General features: G+C 33.8%; 1 protein-coding gene across 1 annotated transcript in view; it reads right to left on the bottom strand.

Moving 5' to 3' along the window:
• The window catches only part of STRN (striatin), a 158,324-nt gene that overhangs the window by 37,252 nt on the left and 99,087 nt on the right, over nt 1-21,985 (bottom strand). The window contains exons 9-11 of the mRNA XM_044659585.1: nt 9,764-9,874; nt 6,851-6,994; nt 1,940-2,076 (exon numbers count right to left, since the gene is read on the bottom strand). Coding sequence (XP_044515520.1) covers nt 1,940-2,076; nt 6,851-6,994; nt 9,764-9,874 — 392 coding nt within the window. The remainder of the gene's footprint in view (nt 1-1,939; nt 2,077-6,850; nt 6,995-9,763; nt 9,875-21,985) is intronic.

The raw sequence follows: 21,985 nt of genomic DNA, 5'->3' as shown, positions 1-21,985 counted from the left end.
GCAGTTGCTTAATCCTCACTGTCTAGCCCTTACTGCTCTTCTGTCTTAGAACCGATACTTAGTATTGTTCATTTAAAAAACAGATTAATATGAATTTATAAACATTTATGTAGCTCTGTGCCAGGTATACGATGACAAAGTTGGTCCCCAAAGAAGAGATAGAAGAAGTAATCTTCCCCTTTTCACTGTAGAAATGGAGGACTACGAGTATGGAATAGAATGTTAGACTCTTTCTAGCATTAGGTCAATTTTGCTCAACTCTTTTCCCCTCTTTTTTATTCTTTGCATCCAGGATATCTGTCTGAATGAGAAAAGGGAGGAAGAAGGTGTTTTTTTTTTTTATAAACCCTTGTACTTCGGTGTATTGTCTCATAGGTGGAAGAGTGGTAAGGGTGGGCAATGGGGGTCAAGTGACTTGTCCAGGGTCACACAGCTGGGAAGTGTCTGAGGCCAGATTTGAACCTAGGACCTCCCGTCTCTAGGCCTGACTCTCACTCCACTGAGCTACCCAGCTGCCCCAGGAAGAAGGTGTTTTGAGAAACATGAGTGACGCTTGCAATCTCTTAACTTTGGAGGGACAGGTATCCCTTTAAGGAGTGCACATGAATTGAAAACTGAACAAGGTTTTATACTTGTAAAAACAACAACAACAACCTTCAACACATACATTACACCTTCTTTTTTGCAGATCTCCTGAGTTTTAATCTGCATGAATGAAACATATGAAGCCTCCTTAGTGGCTGAGCAATGCTTTTGAAGAAAAATGAAATCCTATTTAAAAGATATCTAGGTTGATTCAAGGTAAGCTACTCTTTGTACTCAATGTAACGAGTCTGATCAGGAGCAGTTATTTCTGTTTTATCCTGAGCAGAAGAAAGTTAGTTGCTAAAGGCAACTTAGTGATTTCTAAAAGGGAAGAAAGGAAAAGAGAGGAGGATGATAAAAGCTGAGACAAATAAACAGAGGAGTATTCTTTTTTTTTTTTTAAACCCTTACCTTCTGTATTGGCTCCAAGGCAGAAGAGTGGTAATGAGGGTCAAGTGACTTGCCCAGGATCACACAGCTGGGAAATGTCTGAGGCTGGATTTGAACCTAGGGCCTCCTGTCTCTAGGCCTGGCTCTCAGTCCATTGAGCTACCCAGCTGCCCCCAATAGGGGAGTATTCTTGAACAATTTAAAAATCAGCCACTCTGTCTGCTGTATGAACAGTATTAAGGATATAAAGAAAAAACTAAAATGGACCATACTTCAAGGGGCTTATATTCTATTAGGGGAATAGAACACATTCATAGATAAATGAATGCAAAGTAATTTTAGGAGAGAAAACACTGGGAAAATAAGTTAAGGCCTTGAAAAAATATGGATATTCTAAAAGTCTAAGCGGCATGAGGAAAAAGTTCATTCCAGGAAAGGAAGATGGCTCATGAGAATATATGGATGCAAGAAGAAAGTGCCTTGAGTTTGGAGAATGGCTAAGAGGCCATCCTGGCTATTTCAATAAAAGAGGAATAATATGGAATAAACTGGAAAAAATAGATTAAATCCTTTTTCCAGATTGTGGAGCATACTAAATGTCAGGTTAAATTGTTTACATTTTATTCTAGAGATAATAGGGAGCTACTGAAAATTTATCAGAATAAAATGGTAGGATCTATTCCTTAGTAAGATTATATTTGTAGTAAGATGTGGAATGGTTTGGGGAAATGAAAGACTAGAAGTAGGGAGATGAGCAAAGATTCAACTTAGGACTGAAGTGCTACTGCTGGCTATGATTCAATCACACTCTCATATTGGTATGACATGGATTTCAGTCAGCCATCCAAATAATTCCCATTCCCTCACCACAATGTGTTTTGTGACCTTCACAAAGGCATACTTTTCTACCAATTCAATTTTATAATTTCTACACTGGCACAAACACAACACAGCTACTACTTACATCATAAGTCAGTGAATCAGCCTCATTGGCAACAGTAAGGCCCGCCAGTTCACCAAGACCAAGCTCATTTTCGAGGGCTTCATCTGCTCCCATGATAAATGACTTTCCTGATGTAGGAGGGAATGTTAATGCTTCCACTGTAAAAGGAAAAAGAGGGAAGGGAGAAATCAAAAAAATTAAGTCATTTATTTGCCAGTATAAGAAATATTCTGTAATGAGATTGATAATTTGCTTATTTTATTTAGATACTTTATAAATCCAAATGTAGCAGTTAGAAAACTCCAGACTTAATTGCTTATCTATACTAATAGCATTTCACTTATTTCTCAGCTGTTTAGAAAAATAAATCCTGCAATGACTCCCTTAATGCTTTTTTTTTAAAAAAATCTAACAAATTATAACTGGTATTTACTGTTTATTTAAATAGCTCTAGATCCTGGCAATAATAAGCACAATTCACTAGTAGTGTTGTTGCCTTTAGACCTCATTTGCAGCAAACCTCTGGTACCTCTACCAATGTTATTTTAATCCATTACATTTTTCAAATTAAGTATATTACTAGAAATTCAATATTAGCTATCAAAAGACAATATGCAAAGCAACTACTTATAATCAAATTAATTTCAACACATTAACTATCATAATGAGAAAGAAAGTGGCATATGGGATAAAGAAGTAGACACAGAGATAGGAAGATTAGAGGTTGAGTCCTGTATCTGACATACTGAATATGCAGTGATGGGCAAACTTTTTAAAGAGGGAGCCAAAGGAAAGGAAATGCTCATCTGTCAGTCTGTTTCTAAGGCAACTCTTTCGAAGTTTCATTGTATTGTATCCTATTCATTGTATTCATCGGATTAGGAATAATGCCCTGCAGCAGGATAGAACATTTCAGGGGGCCCCATCTGGCCTGTGCCATAGTTTGCCCATCACTAGACTATGTGATGGTGAACTGAGTCATTCTATGATCCAGATAGCTAAGACAGTATCTTACAGAGAAAGTGCCAGCCTACTTTGGAGAAGAAGTTCCTCACTGGAAGTGAGGAACCACTTTTTGCGGAAAAAAAAAATCATTAAGTCTAAGCCCTATCTTATAATATCATAGCATTTTTTCAGTCCCTCCTTTGAAATTTTCATTATGGTTTTCTGATCACTTCTTTGTCCAATCAATTCCTCTCTTTGGGGGAGAATTCTTAAAATGTTTTATTTATTCTGAACTTAACATATAATAAAATGAGCACTTCCACAGGCAGAGTAGAACAGAAAAAGGATTGCACAAAAAAAATGAGAGGCCACTGAGTTCATCTTCCTCTTTTTTACAGTTAAGAAAACTAAGGCTGAGAAGGGTATCTGAGGATTTGAACTCTGGTCTTTTTTCCCCCTCCAATAATACTATATTGTATTTTTTTTCTCCAATTAAACAGAGAAACAATTTTTGACATTCATTTTCTAATATTGTTAACTGTATTCTCTCCCTCCCTGAGATGTCAAGTAATCTGATATAGGTTATACATGTGCTGCCATGCAATACACATTTCCAGATTCATCATGTTGTGAAAGAAGACAAATATCCCACATACAAGAAAAAACTCATGAATGAAATAAGTGGTATCTTGCTCTGCATTCAGACTTCATCAGTTCCTTCTATGGTAGTGGATAGAATTGTATATCATGGAACTCTGGTCTTCCTTATGTCCAGCCCTCTCTGTACCACCTAGATCCCTCGTGCCGAGTACAGTAACAGTCACATATTGGACACTTAATAAAAGCATGTTCATTAACTGATTCAATAGGAATTTTCTATATCTCATACTGAATATTAATACTTTTCAAGTCTGATATTTTGTATGGTTTGGTTGTTTTCAATAGAAAGGTAAGCCTGGATGAAATACTATTTAGCTATTTTTGTAAGTTATGAAGAGAAAAATCTTTTATGACAATTTTTTCTTCTAGGAAAATTTGTTAAAGTAATGTATAGGAAACCATTTTGATTAAATTAATGATTTTAGGGATATCAATAACTCTGCTAAGGTAACAAGGTACCACTTAGTACCACAATTGTAAGTCTATAATTTACAAATGTAGAGAAGCCACTGGGGAATAGCTGGATAAAATATGATATGTGATGGTGATGGAATACATTTTTAGGAAAAAAAAGAAGCAAAAAAAAGAATTAGAATATTATAGATGAAATGATTTTTAATCAGCATTGGAAAAGAAATGAGAGAGCATTCTGGAAGAAAGTGTTGGAAGACAAATTAACTTGGTATAAAAGTAATATCTTTCTCAAGTAAGACTCTATTAATATGAGAATGGAACAAAAAGAGACCCTGAGGAATATTAAAACAAAGACAGAAAAGACTTGTTAGTCTTTTCTTCTACTGAAGAAAATATAAGGTATTTCATATTAAAAACTGACTGGGAAAACAGATAAGGGTGAAAAAAATCTAAAAATCTTTGGACTACTTTAAAGTTAAAACTAAAAAAGAAATCTGAATACCATAAGAAATTAAGACTACAAACTGCCCATACTCATTAGAACCAGGTAGCAAAGTGAAAATAGATTCTTCCTAAAACAAACCACATAAAAACTTCCATCATGGCCAAAATCCTGGCATTCCAGGTTAAAGAAAAAAATTCTATACGCACAAAGAAGAATATAAGAACTAAGAAGCAATAATCATTAAATTCAGGATTTGGAAGTTGCAAATATAAAAGAGAGATTCTTAGGAAAAAGAATAAGGCTTCAGATCTAAGCTTCCAACCAAGAATAACTGACCCAGTACAACTTAGTATAAATGGATATTTAGTCAAATAGAATTTCTAAGATAAAAAGTTCAGAGCCAAATGGAGACTATGAAATGTAAACCCCAGAATTGAGAAAAACATAAAAAGTTTAACATTTGATCAAATTGGTTAAATATCTATATTCTAATAGGAAGGGGAAGAAACAAATAATTTCCACTTCCATCCCAGGCAGAACTAAAGAGAATTAAGCAAAGAATTAACGAAGGGTGTTTTTAATATACTAAGGGGAAAAAGCATGAAAAAAAGAAATACTAGAGAGAAAAAAAGGAGGGCACAATTAATTCACATAAATTGCACACACTACTGGAGCCCTACACAAACAAGGAGAGTTGGGGACAGGGTGAGGGAAGGAAGGAGTGGTCAATGCTCCACTCAGCAGCCAAAGTGTGATCTTCCTTAAAGCACAAGTCTGTGTCACTTCCCACCCCCTTTAATAAATTGTGGCTCCCTATTACCTCCAAGATGAAATATAAAAATCCTGTTTGGCTTTTACTGGTCCTTCCTACCTTCCCAGTCTTCCCACACCTTATCCCCCTACTATGATTTAGTGACACTGGCCTCCTTGCTGATCCTTAAACAAGATGATCCATCTCCTAACTTTCCATTTTCATTGGTCATCCCCAGTGCCTGTCATGGTCTCCCTCTTCACCTCTGCCTTCTGGCTTCCTTAGTTCTGAGCTGAAATTCCATTTCTTACAAGAAACCTTTTTCAGTCTGCCTTAATGTGGAGATTATCTCTAATTTATGCTATCTATACATCTATCTAATATGTACATATTTAGATGTTTCTGCTTTAGAATATGAGCTCCTTGAGGGCAGGGACTATTTTTCACCATTTTTGCCTTTTTTTGTAACTCCAGAGCCTTGTACATAATAAGCAATGAATAAATGCTTTTTGACTAACTAAAATAAAATTTATTTCAAGTACTATACCAAGATTTCCAGTTATTGATATAATCCTTTCATTCTACCAGTCCTTAAATATCTTTTGTATTTAGCCAAACTTGAAAGTCAAGCAAAGATCCAGAAATTTCCCAGATTAGTGTATTCGAAGCAGTTAATTACAATCTCTATACATACTGCAAATAATTAGCTACAGCTAAATTCAAAGACACTTTCTTCTGAAATTTGAAAAAATAAGAAACACATTAGAAGATAATATCTTGCATCAATATCAGCTTTAAACTATGTTGAAATTAACTGGAATGCAAAAATGTGAATTTTAAAATGACCCTTGAAATATATTTTGTTTTAAATTCTGTGTTCTGATCATTAGCAATTAAACATCTTAAATTAAACCAATTATTATTAAGCATTATATAAATCTCAATTTTCCTATTATTCAGAAAATATTTAATGATAGAGCAGTGATGAGCAAACTTTTTAAAGAAGGGACCAAAGGAAAGGAAATGCTCATCTGTCAGGGTGTTTCTAAGGCAACTCTTTCAAAGTTTCATTGTATTGTATCCTATTCGTTGTATTCGTCAGATTAGGAATAATATCCCGCAGCTGGATAGAACATTTTGAGGCCCCCCCACCCCCTCCTCTGGCTCGAGGGCCGTAGTTTGCCCATCACTGGTATAGAGGGTTTTGCATAGCTAAGATATTGTAAAGAAGAATTAAATGATGATTTTTGTGTTTAGACAACATTTTGGAAACTTAAAGTAGTTAATGTTTATTCTTTTTCAAATAGAGAACTACTTGGTACTGGATTCTGGAATAAGAAGACTTAGATTTGGATGATATAAAATCACGTGACTCTGGGCAAGTCCCTGTAGACCTCAATTTCCTTGTCTATAAAATGAAGCCAAATTGGATGACCTCTATGGTCTCTTCCAATTTTAGATATATGGTTCTATGAGTTGATTACACATTACTAAACTTTTATACTATATAGATTTTAATTTAACCCATTCACTAAGTTTGAAATGAAATAATTTTAATTCTGTAATATCATAGTACTTAAAGCTGATAGTTTCTAGAGATCTACAGTAGAAATCTCTTTTTTGCTTTATCAAACTCTGTCTGAATAACTGAATCTAGAGGGATATGAACAAACTTCAGCAAGATCCTTTTTCTTTGCTCAGTGCCTTAAATACTTGCCTTCATCTGTCCTGTTAATTTCATGTTCACTAAGCCTTGAACTGCTTGGTCTAGAAGGTGATCCCAAGGATGGTTGCAAGGAGGGAAGTTCATCAACATCTCTCAAGTTAGCAAGCATATCTTGTAATTTTGACCTGTTGGGCCCTAGCCAAGAAAAACCAAAACAGAAGTACAGTTAAGAAATACATTAAAAGAGGACCAAAGGTCACATAAAAGGTATTTACCAACTTGGGCTTATACCTTTGGTAATAACACTAATATAAGTAAACTAACAAGCAGTACTTATCCCTAGAAGATACAACTTTCTGGAATGAAATAAATTTCTTGAAACGTAATCTCATTTTGAAATATGTTATTTATAATAAGATGCTTGCTATTACTTTTACATAAATGTAATAAAATGGAGATCCAACTTATACCACCAAAAGTAATATTAATTCCTTTTACTGAAGAGTTAGAAAACATTTTTAAATTATACTTTTAAATTGCAGCTTTACATGACAGATTTTTTGTAGGGCTAATTTTTACTAATATACTACTAACAATAGCATCTATTTTTAAAAAAATCAACTGAGTTTACTGGCTTACATCCTGAAGCTATAGAACACAGGTGAAGTCTCATGCCCTGCTGGACACTTACCTGGGCTTTGATCCATCATTCTCCCACATCCCTGTTTTGACTGTTTTATATAGGATAGAGGCTGAAACAGATCTTCGGTAGTTTTTCCTGTTATAAGTTTAATTAAGAATGGGAAAATATCTTACCCATAGTCCATTATGGTTTTTCCTATACCAGCAATGAATACAACTATTTTCAAGCAACTTAAACTAATCCCTAAAACTATATTTCAAGACAATATAATTTTGGTACACAATTTGACTGGAAATGTTTCTATTGGATTTCAATTTAAAACATCAAATTTCTGATAAATAACAGCACAGGTCAAAAGTATTTATTGAGGTTTTAAAATGAGTGTTTCTGGTTAAATCAAACTCTGTGGGGTTTTTTGTTTTCCCCAGATGTTTCCTTTAAGTTTTGATTAATCATTGATAAAAAGAATACAATTTGGCAAACAAGACAAGAAGCTCTTTCAGAGAGCTCTGTCTTTAATAAATGAAATAAAATTTCTAGCCCAGAGAAAACTTATACTGCCTCTGGCTGAAATTCATTAAAGAACTATCCTATGATGTATATGAGTGATTATAATCCCCACCTACAAGAAGATAAATCATATATATCACATTTGGTAACACTTCTAGTCAAATAGTGCAGTTTTCAACATCAAGCACTAGGTTCTAATTATAGCTCTACCTTTATGTTAAATAAACTAAAATTTTATTAAGATAAGCATAGATAGATAAATAGATATGGTTCCTAACTAAAATCTAAAATATTACAAAAGGGAATTTCACATTTTAAAACACTAATTTCTGGTAGAAAAACTACCCAATAAAGTATGTAAGTTTGATTAAATCCTACATTTAAAAAAAATAGGAAAGTTTTAGAACCTTTAGTGTCTTATGTTTTCATTTATGAGCATACAAATGCTCTTTTTCTCAACATAAATTAATTTCTCCCAATCAACTCTCTTTATACTACATATAAAATCATTTTTCTTTATTACTGTAAATAAAACAAATAGGTACATAGTTAAACTTACTTAGAATGTTATCTTTTTTATAATAGGTATCTGGCTAAAGTTAAAAAAATTTAGTAGATGTAATTTTCACCTCTTATTAATCTCTAAACTGACCATGCAGTAACTTGCCTTAAGAAAGCAACAATGGATGTTAATTTTTAATTATGTTCCATTTAAACTTTATCTGCATAAAAATTGGCCACAATGCATATTACCTTCACTGAATATGCTACAACTAAGTTCAGATAACTTTAAATGAAGGGTAGTAAATGTATAACATTTCCAAGCAGCAACCACCTTATAAGAAAACTATAACATACTACAAGCAGCAGGTCCTTAAGAAAAATAAATTTCATTACACCAAGTAAAGAAAGATAAAGCATATTTTTTCAACTTTAAAAAGTTTTCCCACTAGCTAGATTCTGAGCTTACAGTCTCACAAAGTGTCTCAAAGCATGAACCTCAAAGGAAATAAGGTAGGAACTTGGTCTTTTTTCTTAGAAAAAATTTAATATTTTTTAGCCTTTGTTCCAGTTTTCGATAGCTAGTTCCAACAGTTTACTACTTCTTTGTGAGCAGGGCCATAATGGAACTGCATCTTATTACAAACATAGTATATGATGCATAGAGCTAGAAATCTCATTCTTAATTCTGTTTTTGAGTTGACACACCTCAAAACATATAAAGCCATCTGGCAATACTATTAAAACTACAAATGGCCAATAGTATTGAATTAGAAAAAAATGTTAGTGTCTTATTTTGCACTTTGTGCCCTGCATAGCAAATAATGGTGATGACGAATGAATTGAATGATATGAATGCAAAGAAAACTCAGGGTAGAAATTAATTTGATCTCTTATCCTAAGAGGATAGAGAGTCTGCCAGAAGTGGAATCATAACCAAAGAAATCAATGATATATACAAATTTTCATCACTGAAAGTTTTAAAATTTTTAATGTACTTTTAAATGTTATGCTAAACTTCTGCATATCCGTATGTCCCCATATAATTAATATGTAGTATGCTTAGGACTGGTATGGGCTTCATTTATTTTGAGCTATAGGCTAGAAGTACTATGATTTCAAGATCAATGATTTATTACTTTCACAAGCAAATGGCATTAAATTTCAACCTCTGAGAACAGGCAAATAGGACAGAGGTCAGGAATAGCAAAGTAAAAGAGTAAGTAATTTTAGGAAAACATTGAAATAAAAATTTAAGGGCATGAAATAGGAAAGATTTGTGGTTTGAAGATACAATGTTTTCCACTTACTCTTCACCGCCTTTTTCCCCTTTCTCTCCTTTTTGTATTGCTCCTTGAGTTTGGTAATTACTCCCTGGTCCACATTCCAGGCTTCAGGCATGAGACACTGGTCTTCCTTTTCTAAACAGAGTAAAACAAATGAAAAACAACTTTTTTTCAATAAAATGTTGAACCCCCAAAACAGTTTTGTCTGAATAGTCATATTCTTCCACTTAACACTTTTGTTTTTAAAAACCTGAACATAGTAAGTCAAAATGACTATAAAAAATCACTTAACACAACAAGTGTTCTTGAAAAACAATGCTCAAATTAATTTCTGGGATAATATTACATCTTTTTTTTTAATACAGAAGGAAAATTTAGCCAGCTGAAAATTTTAAAGAACAATACTAAATAGAGGCCCCTATTACTTCTTAACAAACTAGTCATGAAAAAAACCACAATTCTTCCTTTTCCAAGACACACGATGCCATGTGATTCCCATAATGTTGTTCAGTTTTTAAAATATGAATGACTTTATAAGATTCTTATAGTAGATAAACTTTAATTTTAACAATGAATCATTCTATAACTGTGATGTATCAACAAATGATTATAGATTTTTATTTCATTAATGATATAAAGAATTGTGTCTTGGAAGAACAATTACAGAAACTCATTTATCTAAATACCCTCAAGACCTGTTATTTTAACAGTTTGAGTGCTCCCTTGCAGTTAAGTGGACAACTCCATAAATAGATGTGACTAAGAAAAGTCATCTTGGTGATCAGCCTTCAGGTAGTGTATCTTACCTGACTAGTTAGTTTTCTCAAGCCTTTTCAAGTTTGGTAAAACCTGCCAGAGTTTGTGTTCCCCAGACAAAGCCTACAAGAATCCAGGGGTCACTTCCATAGTATAACACAAAATAGAAGTAACACTTTAATTATAGAAAGCAAACCTTTTTAACATTAGAAGCAGAACAAGGATTGATTTTTTAATGCATGAAATTTCAAAAGGAAATGTATAAACCTATTTTTATTTCACTATAAAAATAAGTATTTACTTTAGTAGGTGTTTAATTTAGATTTTAAAATTCAAAGAAAAAATGTAATTCTGAAAGGGGAAAAATTGACTTCAAAAACAAGTGAAACTGAAGTGTATTTTCATTATACAAAGTAAATAAAATGCAAGCTATAAGAATCAAGTAGAATTTTCAACCATTATAATTTTATTTAGTTAAGTTTGATTAGTAAGAATTTTAAAGAATGATACTCTTTACACTAGAACTGCTAGACACAGATTAAAATATATAAAAACCTAAAAAGCTTACAAAGGAAGTATATTTTAAAATAACAAAGTCAAATGATAATTAATATATTGTCAATGAAATTGCTCTCTGTTTGAGCAGGAAAAAACTCATGAAAATACTCTATCCTCAAATTCTTCTAACCATAAACATTTAGTATCAGAATCACATTAGTTAACTTCTATCCTCAAAAAGGAAGAAGAGCATAACAATTGGCCCAACCTAGATTATAGGTAAAATCAACTCAATTATTAGTCAAAATCAAGCATATTTTTTCAATATGAGTGGGTTAACATTCTTCAAATAAATCAAAACTAAATTTCTCCCCATAAGTTAAGCTTTAATATTTCCATTATATTTGAATAGCAACATGTACAGAACATGTTTTGCTAGTTGATCTTAAGTAGTTGTGATGATTTTTATATTTCAAAATCCATTAATACATTATATTGCAAGGGGGAAAATAGGTTATCGATTTAAAAAACCTGTAGCCATGAAAATATATTATTTATAAACACACATTCTGAGATCACTTCACCAATAAGCATTTCATATGACCAAATGTACAGAGGGACTTAGTAGCCGCTAGGTGGCACAGTGGGCAAACTGCTGAACTTAGAGTCAGACAGAACCAATTACAAATCTTGTCTCATACTAATTTTGTGATCTTGGGCAAATCACTTAACTTCTTTAAAACTATTTCTTCATCTGAAAATGAGGATAAAGCCACTACCTAATTTTCAGGTTCTTGTGAGGATCAAATAAAATAATACATGTAAAATCCTTGGTAAATATCAAAGATTTTTATAAATGCTATCTATAATTAAAATGAAAATGAAAGTTGCATACTAGGTATAATGAGGCTAGACCATGCTAACAATGACTACTTAAGTGGCATAAAATATAGAAATCTATTTTATCAGACTGCATATTCGCCACAAGAAATTTATTTATTTATTTGTTTGTTTGTTTATTTATTTATTTATTTAAGTCCTTACCTTCCTTCTTGGAGTCAATACTGTGTATTGGCTCCAAGGCAGAAGAGTGGTAAGGGTGGGCGATGGGGGTCAAGTGACTTGCCCAGGGTCACACGGCTGGCAAGTGTCTGAGGCCAGATTGAACCTAGGACCTCCTGTCTCTAGGCCTGGCTCTCAATCCAATGAGCTACCCAGCTGCCCCCAAGAACTTTTTTTTTTTTAATGGTGGTAATGAGAAAAATAACATTGATTTTTGTTAACTAAAAATATAAATTAAAAACAACAAAGGGATCTAAAAGTTACTCAAATGGATTTATGATGTGATTCATTAGATTCCTCTGTTGATACAGATAGCAACTATAGGAACAATGTCAACTCCAAATGTTTTCCTAAAACATGAGACCACGGATCCAGGAGATTAAGGCTCACACTGCTGATATGACTTCCTGGCTACCTAAGGACAAAAGTCTAGATCAGGGGTTGGCAACGTATGGCTCTCGAGCCATATCTGGCTCTTTTGAGGGCCAGATATGGCTCTTTCTGCAGGAGCCATAAAGTCATTCGCAGCACAGTAACTAACAGTTTACACATGACATTGTGTGTCATGTGATACATCACATGATCCTTTCAGTACTGCGACTATCTTCTAAGATAGAAGCTCCCTCATTGATATTGCCGCGGGAGACAAATCCTGGTCTTTAGTTCGGCTTGGTAGGTGTGCTGTGTGTTCCTCCTTCGGCCCTCCTTTTACTCTTTCCACATCTGTTACTGACATCTTGGGGTTCTGTATAGTGATTGATCACTTTTGTCTACATTCTCTACCCCTCTTCCTCTGATTTACATGGCTTTATCTCAGTGTATTCATGGGGTCTGCACTCCCTATTTGTGGGATTGTTATTGTTTTTAACTTTTCTACCTGCTCTTAAAGGGGAACTATAGTCAGATTACATCTTTACATATGCTTCATTAGTGAGAAGCATTTCTCCCCAGTAGTTGTTTCATTTGATACAGAATGACTGAGTAGACAGCATTGATAAACACTTGTACCAGGAAATGTGTGTGATGTGTCCTGGCCAGTTTTCCATGAAAAGGTACCCTCCTCCCCCACTACTTACTAATGCCTGCACACAAGTCATGTTATTTTCTGTAATCTCTTAATCTCCTACTTAATTTATGTGGCCAAATGGCTTAACCAGCAGGCCGGCAGCTTTTTCTTCTCCTGTTGCCTGACTTGAGAGAGGGAGAGGAAAAAGTATTCTTCCCTGAATTTTTCTCTCTTTATTTCAGCAATTTTCTTAGTGTAAAGGAGTTTCATATGTATATGTGCAGTTATATCAGTATTATAGTGCCCCATTAAGTCTTGTTTTTTGATTAATAATCAAAATAATTTTGATTAATAATCAGCAAAACCATGCAACACCAGAAGTCTCATTAATGTACTTTATTCATCATTGGTTAGTTAGCACATAATAACGTTATTAAAAATAGTTCAGAGACTTATTATACTTTAAAAGTGTTGTTCTTACATAAAATGCACATATTTACTTGTATTCAGTGTTAAACATATTGTACAGCTCTCACGAAATTACATTTTAAAAAATGTAGCGTTTATGGCTCTCAAGGCCAAAAAGGTTGCAGACCCCTGGTCTAGAGAAAAGAGTCAGCTTGGTCCTCAGTCTTGAATGGCACTAATGACTGGCATGCCACCATGGTAAAAGTAGAAGAATGGAAGCTGCACCCAAGTGAATCAATATTGTATCCTTGCTGAATATTTTTTCCATACTAAGTAAATTACTTTTATAGATGTTAGATGATGTACAAGATCTGTTCTAATATTGAACCTGAACCACAAGAACTGGTTGAATCAGGCCTAATCCAAAATATTTGGCATAAATCACCAGGACTGGATTGGACTGACTTTACAGCTGAAGTGGAGGAAGGACAACGTAAAGAAAGAGGAGCCTTGAGAGACTGGCTTCCTGGATAAGAAAGCCTTTTACTCAAGTGGACATTGTGCTTCTGATGGTACTTCCGGCCATTTATCTTGAATCCTATTTATTAGGCAGGGATAAGATTCCACTAACCTTGAGGCATTAGGAAATAAACTGTTCATAATCATTCAGTAACTAGAAACTGGTGTGTATTCTGGTTCACTGAGAACTATGCCCTGAAAATGACAAATGCTATATAAATTGCTGCTTGTTGAATTTGTGTTAACTTTTTTATTTGGGAGTGATAGTAATCTCCAGACCCACTAAGTATAGCAGTTTTAGGACCTCACTGAAGACTGCTATTTTGGTTACTGTCTAAAAAGTGTGCTGTATGAACTCTTTGGGTCAATGCTTGGGTCTCCCCAGAAGCCTGAAACTTTGCCAGAATTGAGGATACAGAAAAAATTGCCAAATGCACTCCAGGTCACTGGCTGAGGGTGTTGCATCAATTTAAAAGGTAAGAGTTTCCTCTACTGTTCCAGAACTATGAATTGTAGTTCTCTTATCAACAGGACTTCCAGCAAGGGAAATAAAAATAGCTGAACAAAAAAACCTGAAGTGTGGAATAAAGCACTGTCACTACCACAGAAATGGAGCCCAACTTTAACAGTTTTTAAGAAAAAGGCTTGAAAAAAATGAGCAAATAACAACAACAAAAAATAAATTCAACATAGAAAATTATTATGGAGAAAGGGAAGATCAAAAAACAAACCTGGAAGATGACAAGTATCCAAAGCCTCAAAGAAAAATATGAATTGATCTCATGTCCAAAAAAATAATTTGTGGAAGAGCTCAAAAAGGACTTTAAAATCAGAGGTAGATGAAAAATTGAGGGAAAAATGAGTGATGTAAAAAAAACATGAAAAAGGGTCAGTTTGATAAAGGAGGTGCAAAAAACACTTTAGAAAAGAATACCTTAAAAAGTAATAGGCCAAATAAAAAAGAGGCATAAAAATCCACCGAAGAGAACTGCTTAAAAAAAAGAATTAGACAAACAGGGGGAAAAAAATACTCAAAAGCTCACTGAAGAAAAGAATTCCTTAAAAATTAGAACTGGGCAAGTGGAAGCTAATGACTCCAAGTGTTATCAAGAAACAATAAAACAAAACCAAAAGAATGAAAAAATAGAAGGAAATGTAAAATGTGATATATTAGAAAAACAACTGACCTGGAAAAATAAAGCAAGGAGAGATCATTTAAGAATTATTGGACTACCTGAAAGCCATAAGGGGAAAAAAGAGCTTAGATATCATCTTTCAAAAAATTATCAATGAAGACTACCTTGATATTTTAGAATGAAATGATGAAACAAAAATGGAAAAGAATCCACTGATCGTCTCCTGAAAGAGTTCCCAAAAAGAAAATTCTCTGGGATATTATAATTAAATTCCAGAGTTCCCAGTTCAAAGAAAAAAATATATTACAAGCATCTAAAAAGAAGCAATTAGAATACCTTGGAGCCATAGTCAGGATAACACAAGATTTATCAAATGCTAGACTAAAAGATCAGAGGACCTGAAACAAGACATCGTGGAGGGCAAAAGAGCTAGGATTACAACTAAGAATCATATACCCAGCAAAACTAAGTATAATTCTTTAGGGGAGAAAAATGGATATTCTATGAAAGAGATGGTTTTTAAGCATTCTTAATGAAAAGGCCACAGTTGGAAAAAAATGTGACCCTCAAATACAAGACTCAAGAGAGGCATATAAAGGTAAACAGGAAAGAGAAATCAGGGATTCAATAAGGTTAAACTTTTTACATTGCTATATGTGATGATAGTTTTAACTTCTAAGAACTTCATCAATTATTAAGGCAGTTGGAAGGAGTATTAAATAGAGAGAGGACAAGAATGTGAGTTGCATATCATGGGATAATGCCCAAAAAACTAAAATTAAGGGTTGAAAAAGAAGAATGTGCTAGAGAAGGGGGATGGAGGAGGTAGAATGGGGTTAAGTTATCTCACATGAAAGAGGAATGAAAGAGTAATTTTTACAGTGGAGGGGAAGATGAGGGAGGTAGGAAGGGGAACACTACAACCTTATTCTCATTGGATTTGGCTCAGAGGAAATAACATCCACACTCAGTTGGTTATTGAAATCTATCTTACCCTACAAAGTAGGAAGGGAAGAAAATAAAGGGGGTGGAGAGAAGCAACAGAAGGGAATATAGATTGGAGGAGGTGGTTATCAAAAAGCAAAAGATTTTTGAGGATGGAGAGAAGAGAATGGACATGGGTAGGTAGGGTGGGAGGAAATGTACAGTAATCATAATTGTGAGAAAAATTATATATTTCTTTAATAAAATTCTTATTTCTAAAATACATAAAGAAATGAGTCAAATATGTAAGAATACAAGTCATTTCCCAATTGATAAATGATAGTAGGTAGTTCTCAGACAAAGTAATTGAAGCTATCTACAGCCATGTGAAAAAATGCTCTAAATCACTATTAGTTAAAGAAATGCAAATTAAAACAGCTCCAAGGAATTACCTCATATCTATCAGATTGGCTCTTATTTCATAAAAGGAAAATAACAAATGTTGGAAAGGATGATGGAAATTGAGATAATAATGCACTGCTAGAGGAGTTGTGAACTGCTTCAACCATTCTAGAGAGAATATTTAGATATTAATAGTAGCACTTCTTGTGGTGTCAAAGAACTAGGAAGTGGAAGGACACCCAAGAATTGAGAATGGATGAACAAGTAATGGTATATGATTGTAAAGGAATACTAATGTAATATAATAAATAATGAGCAGGATGATTTAAAAAAAAAAACCTTGAAAACACATAAACTGAAGCAGAGTAAAGTGAGTAGAACCAAGAGAACATTGCACATGATAAGAGCAATACTGTACAGATAGATTTAAAATAACTCATTCTCAGAAAAGAATATAAACCTAGCTCTAAAGAAACTACCAAAGGAAAAAACTCCTGGTCCCGAGTCTCCTCTGTGTCATTTGAAATTGTCGTAAGCCCTGGCACTACAACTCCCAGGACTATCTAATTCTAAATAGAGAAAAGGAAAGAGAGGATAAGATTATCCTTATTTGCTGATGATAAAAATCATAGTGAATTAGCCAAGACACAAATTTAGATAATAGCTTTTACAAAGTTACAGGCTACAAAATAAAATTCTCTAGAAGAGAATTCTAATAAATATTTAAAGAACAATTAATATCTATACATTAAAGATTATTGAGCAATAAAACACTCTAACAGAATTTTTAATAAGACAAATATAATACTAATATCTAAATCACAGAAAAACAAAACACTGAAAACTATAGACTAATTATCATTAAACAATGGCTCAAAGTTCTGTCACACTCCTAGATTTACAATTTTTTCCAAGAAATTATTCACATGATCAAGTGAGATTTTTACTAGGAATACAAGTGTGGTTCAATCATCAGGAAATAACTAATCACATTAAAAATCAAAGCCATCCAAAACTTCATCATCACCTCAAGAGATACAGAAAAAGTCCTCTGAGAAAGTATAATAATCTTTTATGATTAAAATACCCTACAAAGTATAGGCACAGAGGACCATTTTTTTAATATTAAAAAAAGCATCTATCTAAAACCAAAACCAAGCATCATATGCAAAAATAGAACCTTTTCCTAATAAATATGAGAATGAAACAACTCTCCCCACTATTAATTGATAAAGTTCTGGAAATGCTAGCAAAAGCAATAGGATAATAAAAAGGAATGAAAGTAATAAAAATAAGGTAAGAGAGGATAAGACTATCCTTATTTGCTGATGATAAAAATCAAAGTGAATCAAGAGACAAATTTAGATAATAGCTTTTGCAAAGTTACAGGCTACAAAATAAATCCTCAAAAACTAACAGCATTTCTATATAATAATAATAAAACGCAAAAAATAATAATAGGGAAATCTCACTCTAAATCACTAAAAAATGCATAAAATATCTGGAGTTCAACCTACTAAGCCTACTAAGATAACAAAAGATAGATAAATTCAATTATAAAGTCCTGCTTAAGGAAATAAAGAATAATTACAAACCAAAAAATCAAAAGCAAATAGAACAAAATTATAAAGATCAAGCAGAAGTTGAATGAAGAAATATGAGAAGATACCCCAACATAGCTCTTCGTGGAGGTGGGAGGTTACAAGTGTTAAGATATTATACATGTTTTTGGACTTTTTCAATGAATTCGTAAGTTATGCAAACTTTTTTCCCATTATGTGGAATGACTCTGAGGAAAGGAGAAGGGAAATGATAACTGAAACAACTAGGATGGTGTAAGAAACAAAAAGAAGGTATAATAAAACTTATTAAAAAAGAAAAAGATGATCTTCATAATGTCATCAAAAGGTGGAGTGTTCAGGGAACATCTATCCTATAAATGTTAGGCTAGATTTTTCTTAAAAAGGTAAAGAACTGTTCTCAAAAATTAGTCCAGGACATTAAGCCTTGAATTGTTGAGGTTTTCTAACCACTTAAGTTAAAAAGAACAGCACAAGATGATATCAGTCCTGAGACTTGACACACACAGCTGACTGGGATGGGATTATGGTAAAAAATGGAGTCAGGGAAGCTACACCAACAGAATCAATGTCACATCTTTGTTGGATATTGTTTTCATGCTATGGTTGAGTAAACTTTTTTGTTGGGTGTTATCTGGTTTATGGACACCTCAATTTCATTCCAATCCCATATCTCAACTAGACTAGCTTGAATCTAGCATGGCCTGAAAAAGTAACCCATTCTTTGCAACTCTCTTCAATGATCTCCCAAAAGCTCATTAGAGAGTGTTCACCCAAAGTGCTAGAGTCTTTAATTTCATTAATTCTTTAATGTCTCCTAATACTACTTGATATTAGCAGAATAATCTGGTCCTCTAACCGTGGTCCCTTTCTTTTAACACGAGATCAGCTCATCTTCCCCTCATCTCTGACGACATCATTTTCACTTATTTTTTGAAGTTCTCATTGGTTGTTAAGTTACATATTTATTTTACATATCATTTACATATTTATTTGCCCACAACTATTTTTTGCTCTCTATGATTTTTTATTTTTAATCCTTTGGAAATAGTTGTATTTTAAGTCTTTAATAATGCAGACTGCTCTTTAAAAGAAATACCTTGACTCACACTCATAATCATGGGAACATTTATAGTCAATTACTGCGGTTAAATCAATGGAAGATATGTATAACAATAAGATTCTGGAATCAGAATGGCATGATCAGGACATGGTAGTTAATGCTGTTTAAGGAAAGAGAGTCATCACTGGCTAAGGAAACAGAGTTAAGCATTCAAGACACTGATGGAAACAGAATAACATACTAATGTGTGGTTCCTCAAGGAAAGTTAATTAGTGGACTGCTTGTTATGTTGACCATATTATAGCCTAAAAAGTTCAAGTGAATCAACATATGGTTTGATTCTATGACAGACGGTAAGGGTTAAAAAATGAGTTTTCCAAATTTTTCAAGTTGAGTGAAAAAGGAAAAGTATATTATTTTTGCTTCAGTTTCCCCCCTAAAAAGTCACACAGACGATTATGCATGTTTATACCAAATTTTCTATGTAGAACTCTAAAAATTCTTTCAAAGGGCAGCTAGCTGTCAGTGGATAGAGAACCTAAATGCTTTTAGATTTAAATCTGACCTCAGACACTACCTAAGTTTGTGACCCTGAGCAAGTTCATTTAATTGCAACTACCTAGCGGTTACAACTCTTCTGCCTTAGAAGCAATAATACCAATTCTACACCAGAAGGTAAAGGTTAAAAAAATAATAACTCTTTCCAGTTTTCTATTTTTCTTAGAGCACCGGATAAGTGAAGAACCCCTTTATAATTCTGTATAGGAAGCCATTATATCATATTTTTATTAAATGAAGTTGCATTATAATAGACAAATATTTGGATATAAATAGCAAGCTCCATAATTTTACTATTTGACCTTTACTACTTTGTATTCTCATTTCCTCATCTGCAAAATAAAGTGTTCGTATCAGATGACTTCTAACATCTACTAATACTGAAGCTATAACTCTAAAAACAAATATACCAGTAATTTGAGGAGTCATTTTAGTGTGAATTTAAACCCTATACTAAGTGGTTTCAACTAAAGGCATACTGATTTACCTTTTACAAAAATATTGAGTGGAGGTAAAGAAAAAAAGTCAGCACTTGTAGCAAAAATGGCTGCCTGAACAGGAGGCTGACCAGCCAGAGACTTCATATCTACTAAGGTCATACCAGACTGAATAATGCTTAAGACAGCCAATGAGAAACTACACTAAGTGACTTTGTCCTACCCTGATATGCATAAGGAAAGGGGGCTGCCAGTTAAGTCCATTTTTAGCATATTAACCTGACCAGGGACAGGCCAGAGAAAGTATAAGTAAGTGCAAGGTTCAGCAGCTAAAAGAGAAAAAATGGAAGGCTGCCACAAGGAAGCTTCAGGGTGGTCAGAAAGGCCCAATATAATCATAAAATCCCAGAGTAAGGCTCTTAGAAGCTTCAGGAAGCAGCAGTGAGTAGTGACAAGCACCCGGAGCAGCATTATTCAGACCAAGACACCCCAGGCCCAGGAGCTTCAAGATCCCTACTACCTTGTCCTGCTATGCCATAGAGGACCCTAAAAATCCATATTTCTGATATCTGAAAAAAACACATTGCTCAAACAAGTCCACAATTTTGGATAAGTTTCTGAAAATCAGAACCAAGGTTCAATATTTAATTTAACTTCAAATTATCTCACCCCAAATAAAAAATTGCATGAAGATTTTCCCCATTAGATGCCTTTGCAAATTCACACACAACCAGTTATTTTAGGTGTGTGCATGACTATAAGCATAAAATGCCAAAGCAAGTAAGCAAATGTGCTATAATATGCTGCATGTTGAAAAATCTCAAGAAATCATGATGTGGCAAGTTGTTTTTTGCACAGGTATCAAGAGACTACTGTAAAAACTTTAAGAATAATGAAAACAGGGGGCAATTGGGTGGCTCAGTGGATTGAGAGCCAGGCCCAGAGATGGGAGGTCCTGGGTTCAAATTTGGCCTCAGACACTTCCTAGCTGGGTGACCCTGGGCAAGTCACTTAATCCCCATTGCCTAGCCCTTACTGCTCTTCTGCCTTAGAACCAATACAACGTATTGGTTCTAAGAAAGAAGGTAAGGGTTAAAGAAAAGAAAAGAATAATAAAAACAATTTTCATTGTCTTTTAAACATTTCCAAAGTTTAATCCTCTAGGGCTTAGATCATTTTAGAAAATAGAAAACTTATGTTGCCACTTTGTTACATCCATGTGACAACCATACAAATATTTAAGAGAATGAACACACTTCCTTTGAGTCTTCAGACTCTTTGAGATGAAACAACCCTGGTTCTACCACCCAATCCTCAAATGGCATGTTTTCAAGTTTCCTGGTCATTTTCCTTTAGATGACCTCCAGTTTTTCTTCTGGAATTATGGTGACAAGAACTGAACTGCTTTATAAGGCTCAATTAAAACTCTTTGCCAGAAATACTGAAAAAAAAATTTACATTAAATTTTTGAGACCCAAGAAAAATCTAAAGAAAAAATCCTAACATTCTCTCTCCTACTCAATCCATTTCTTCTCTTCTACCTACAAATATATTCATCTCCCCACCTATAAACAAAACAAAACCTTGCTGCATCCCCACTAGCTATCCTGCTGTATATCTTCTCCAATTGCTTTTTATAGAAATGTTTTTTATATTTCATTTCTCCTTAATTCCATTTCTTAACTTTTTTCAATAATTAAAGGTTTTTCTCTCTCCTACTTTGTCCCTTCCACTAAAAAGGAACAAAGGAAGAAAAAGGAAAGGAAGGACTTTGATTCAGATACACAGTCAGGCAGAACAAATTCCCACATTGGCCATTTCTAACAACGTGTTCCTCATTCTGCATATGTCTATCCCCTCTTAATGAAGAGAGGTGGGCAGTGTTCTTCATCAAACC

This window comes from Gracilinanus agilis, chromosome 2, assembly GCF_016433145.1.
Source record: "Gracilinanus agilis isolate LMUSP501 chromosome 2, AgileGrace, whole genome shotgun sequence".
NCBI lineage: Eukaryota > Metazoa > Chordata > Mammalia > Didelphimorphia > Didelphidae > Gracilinanus > Gracilinanus agilis.
This window is presented reverse-complemented; position numbering and strand designations above follow the sequence as displayed.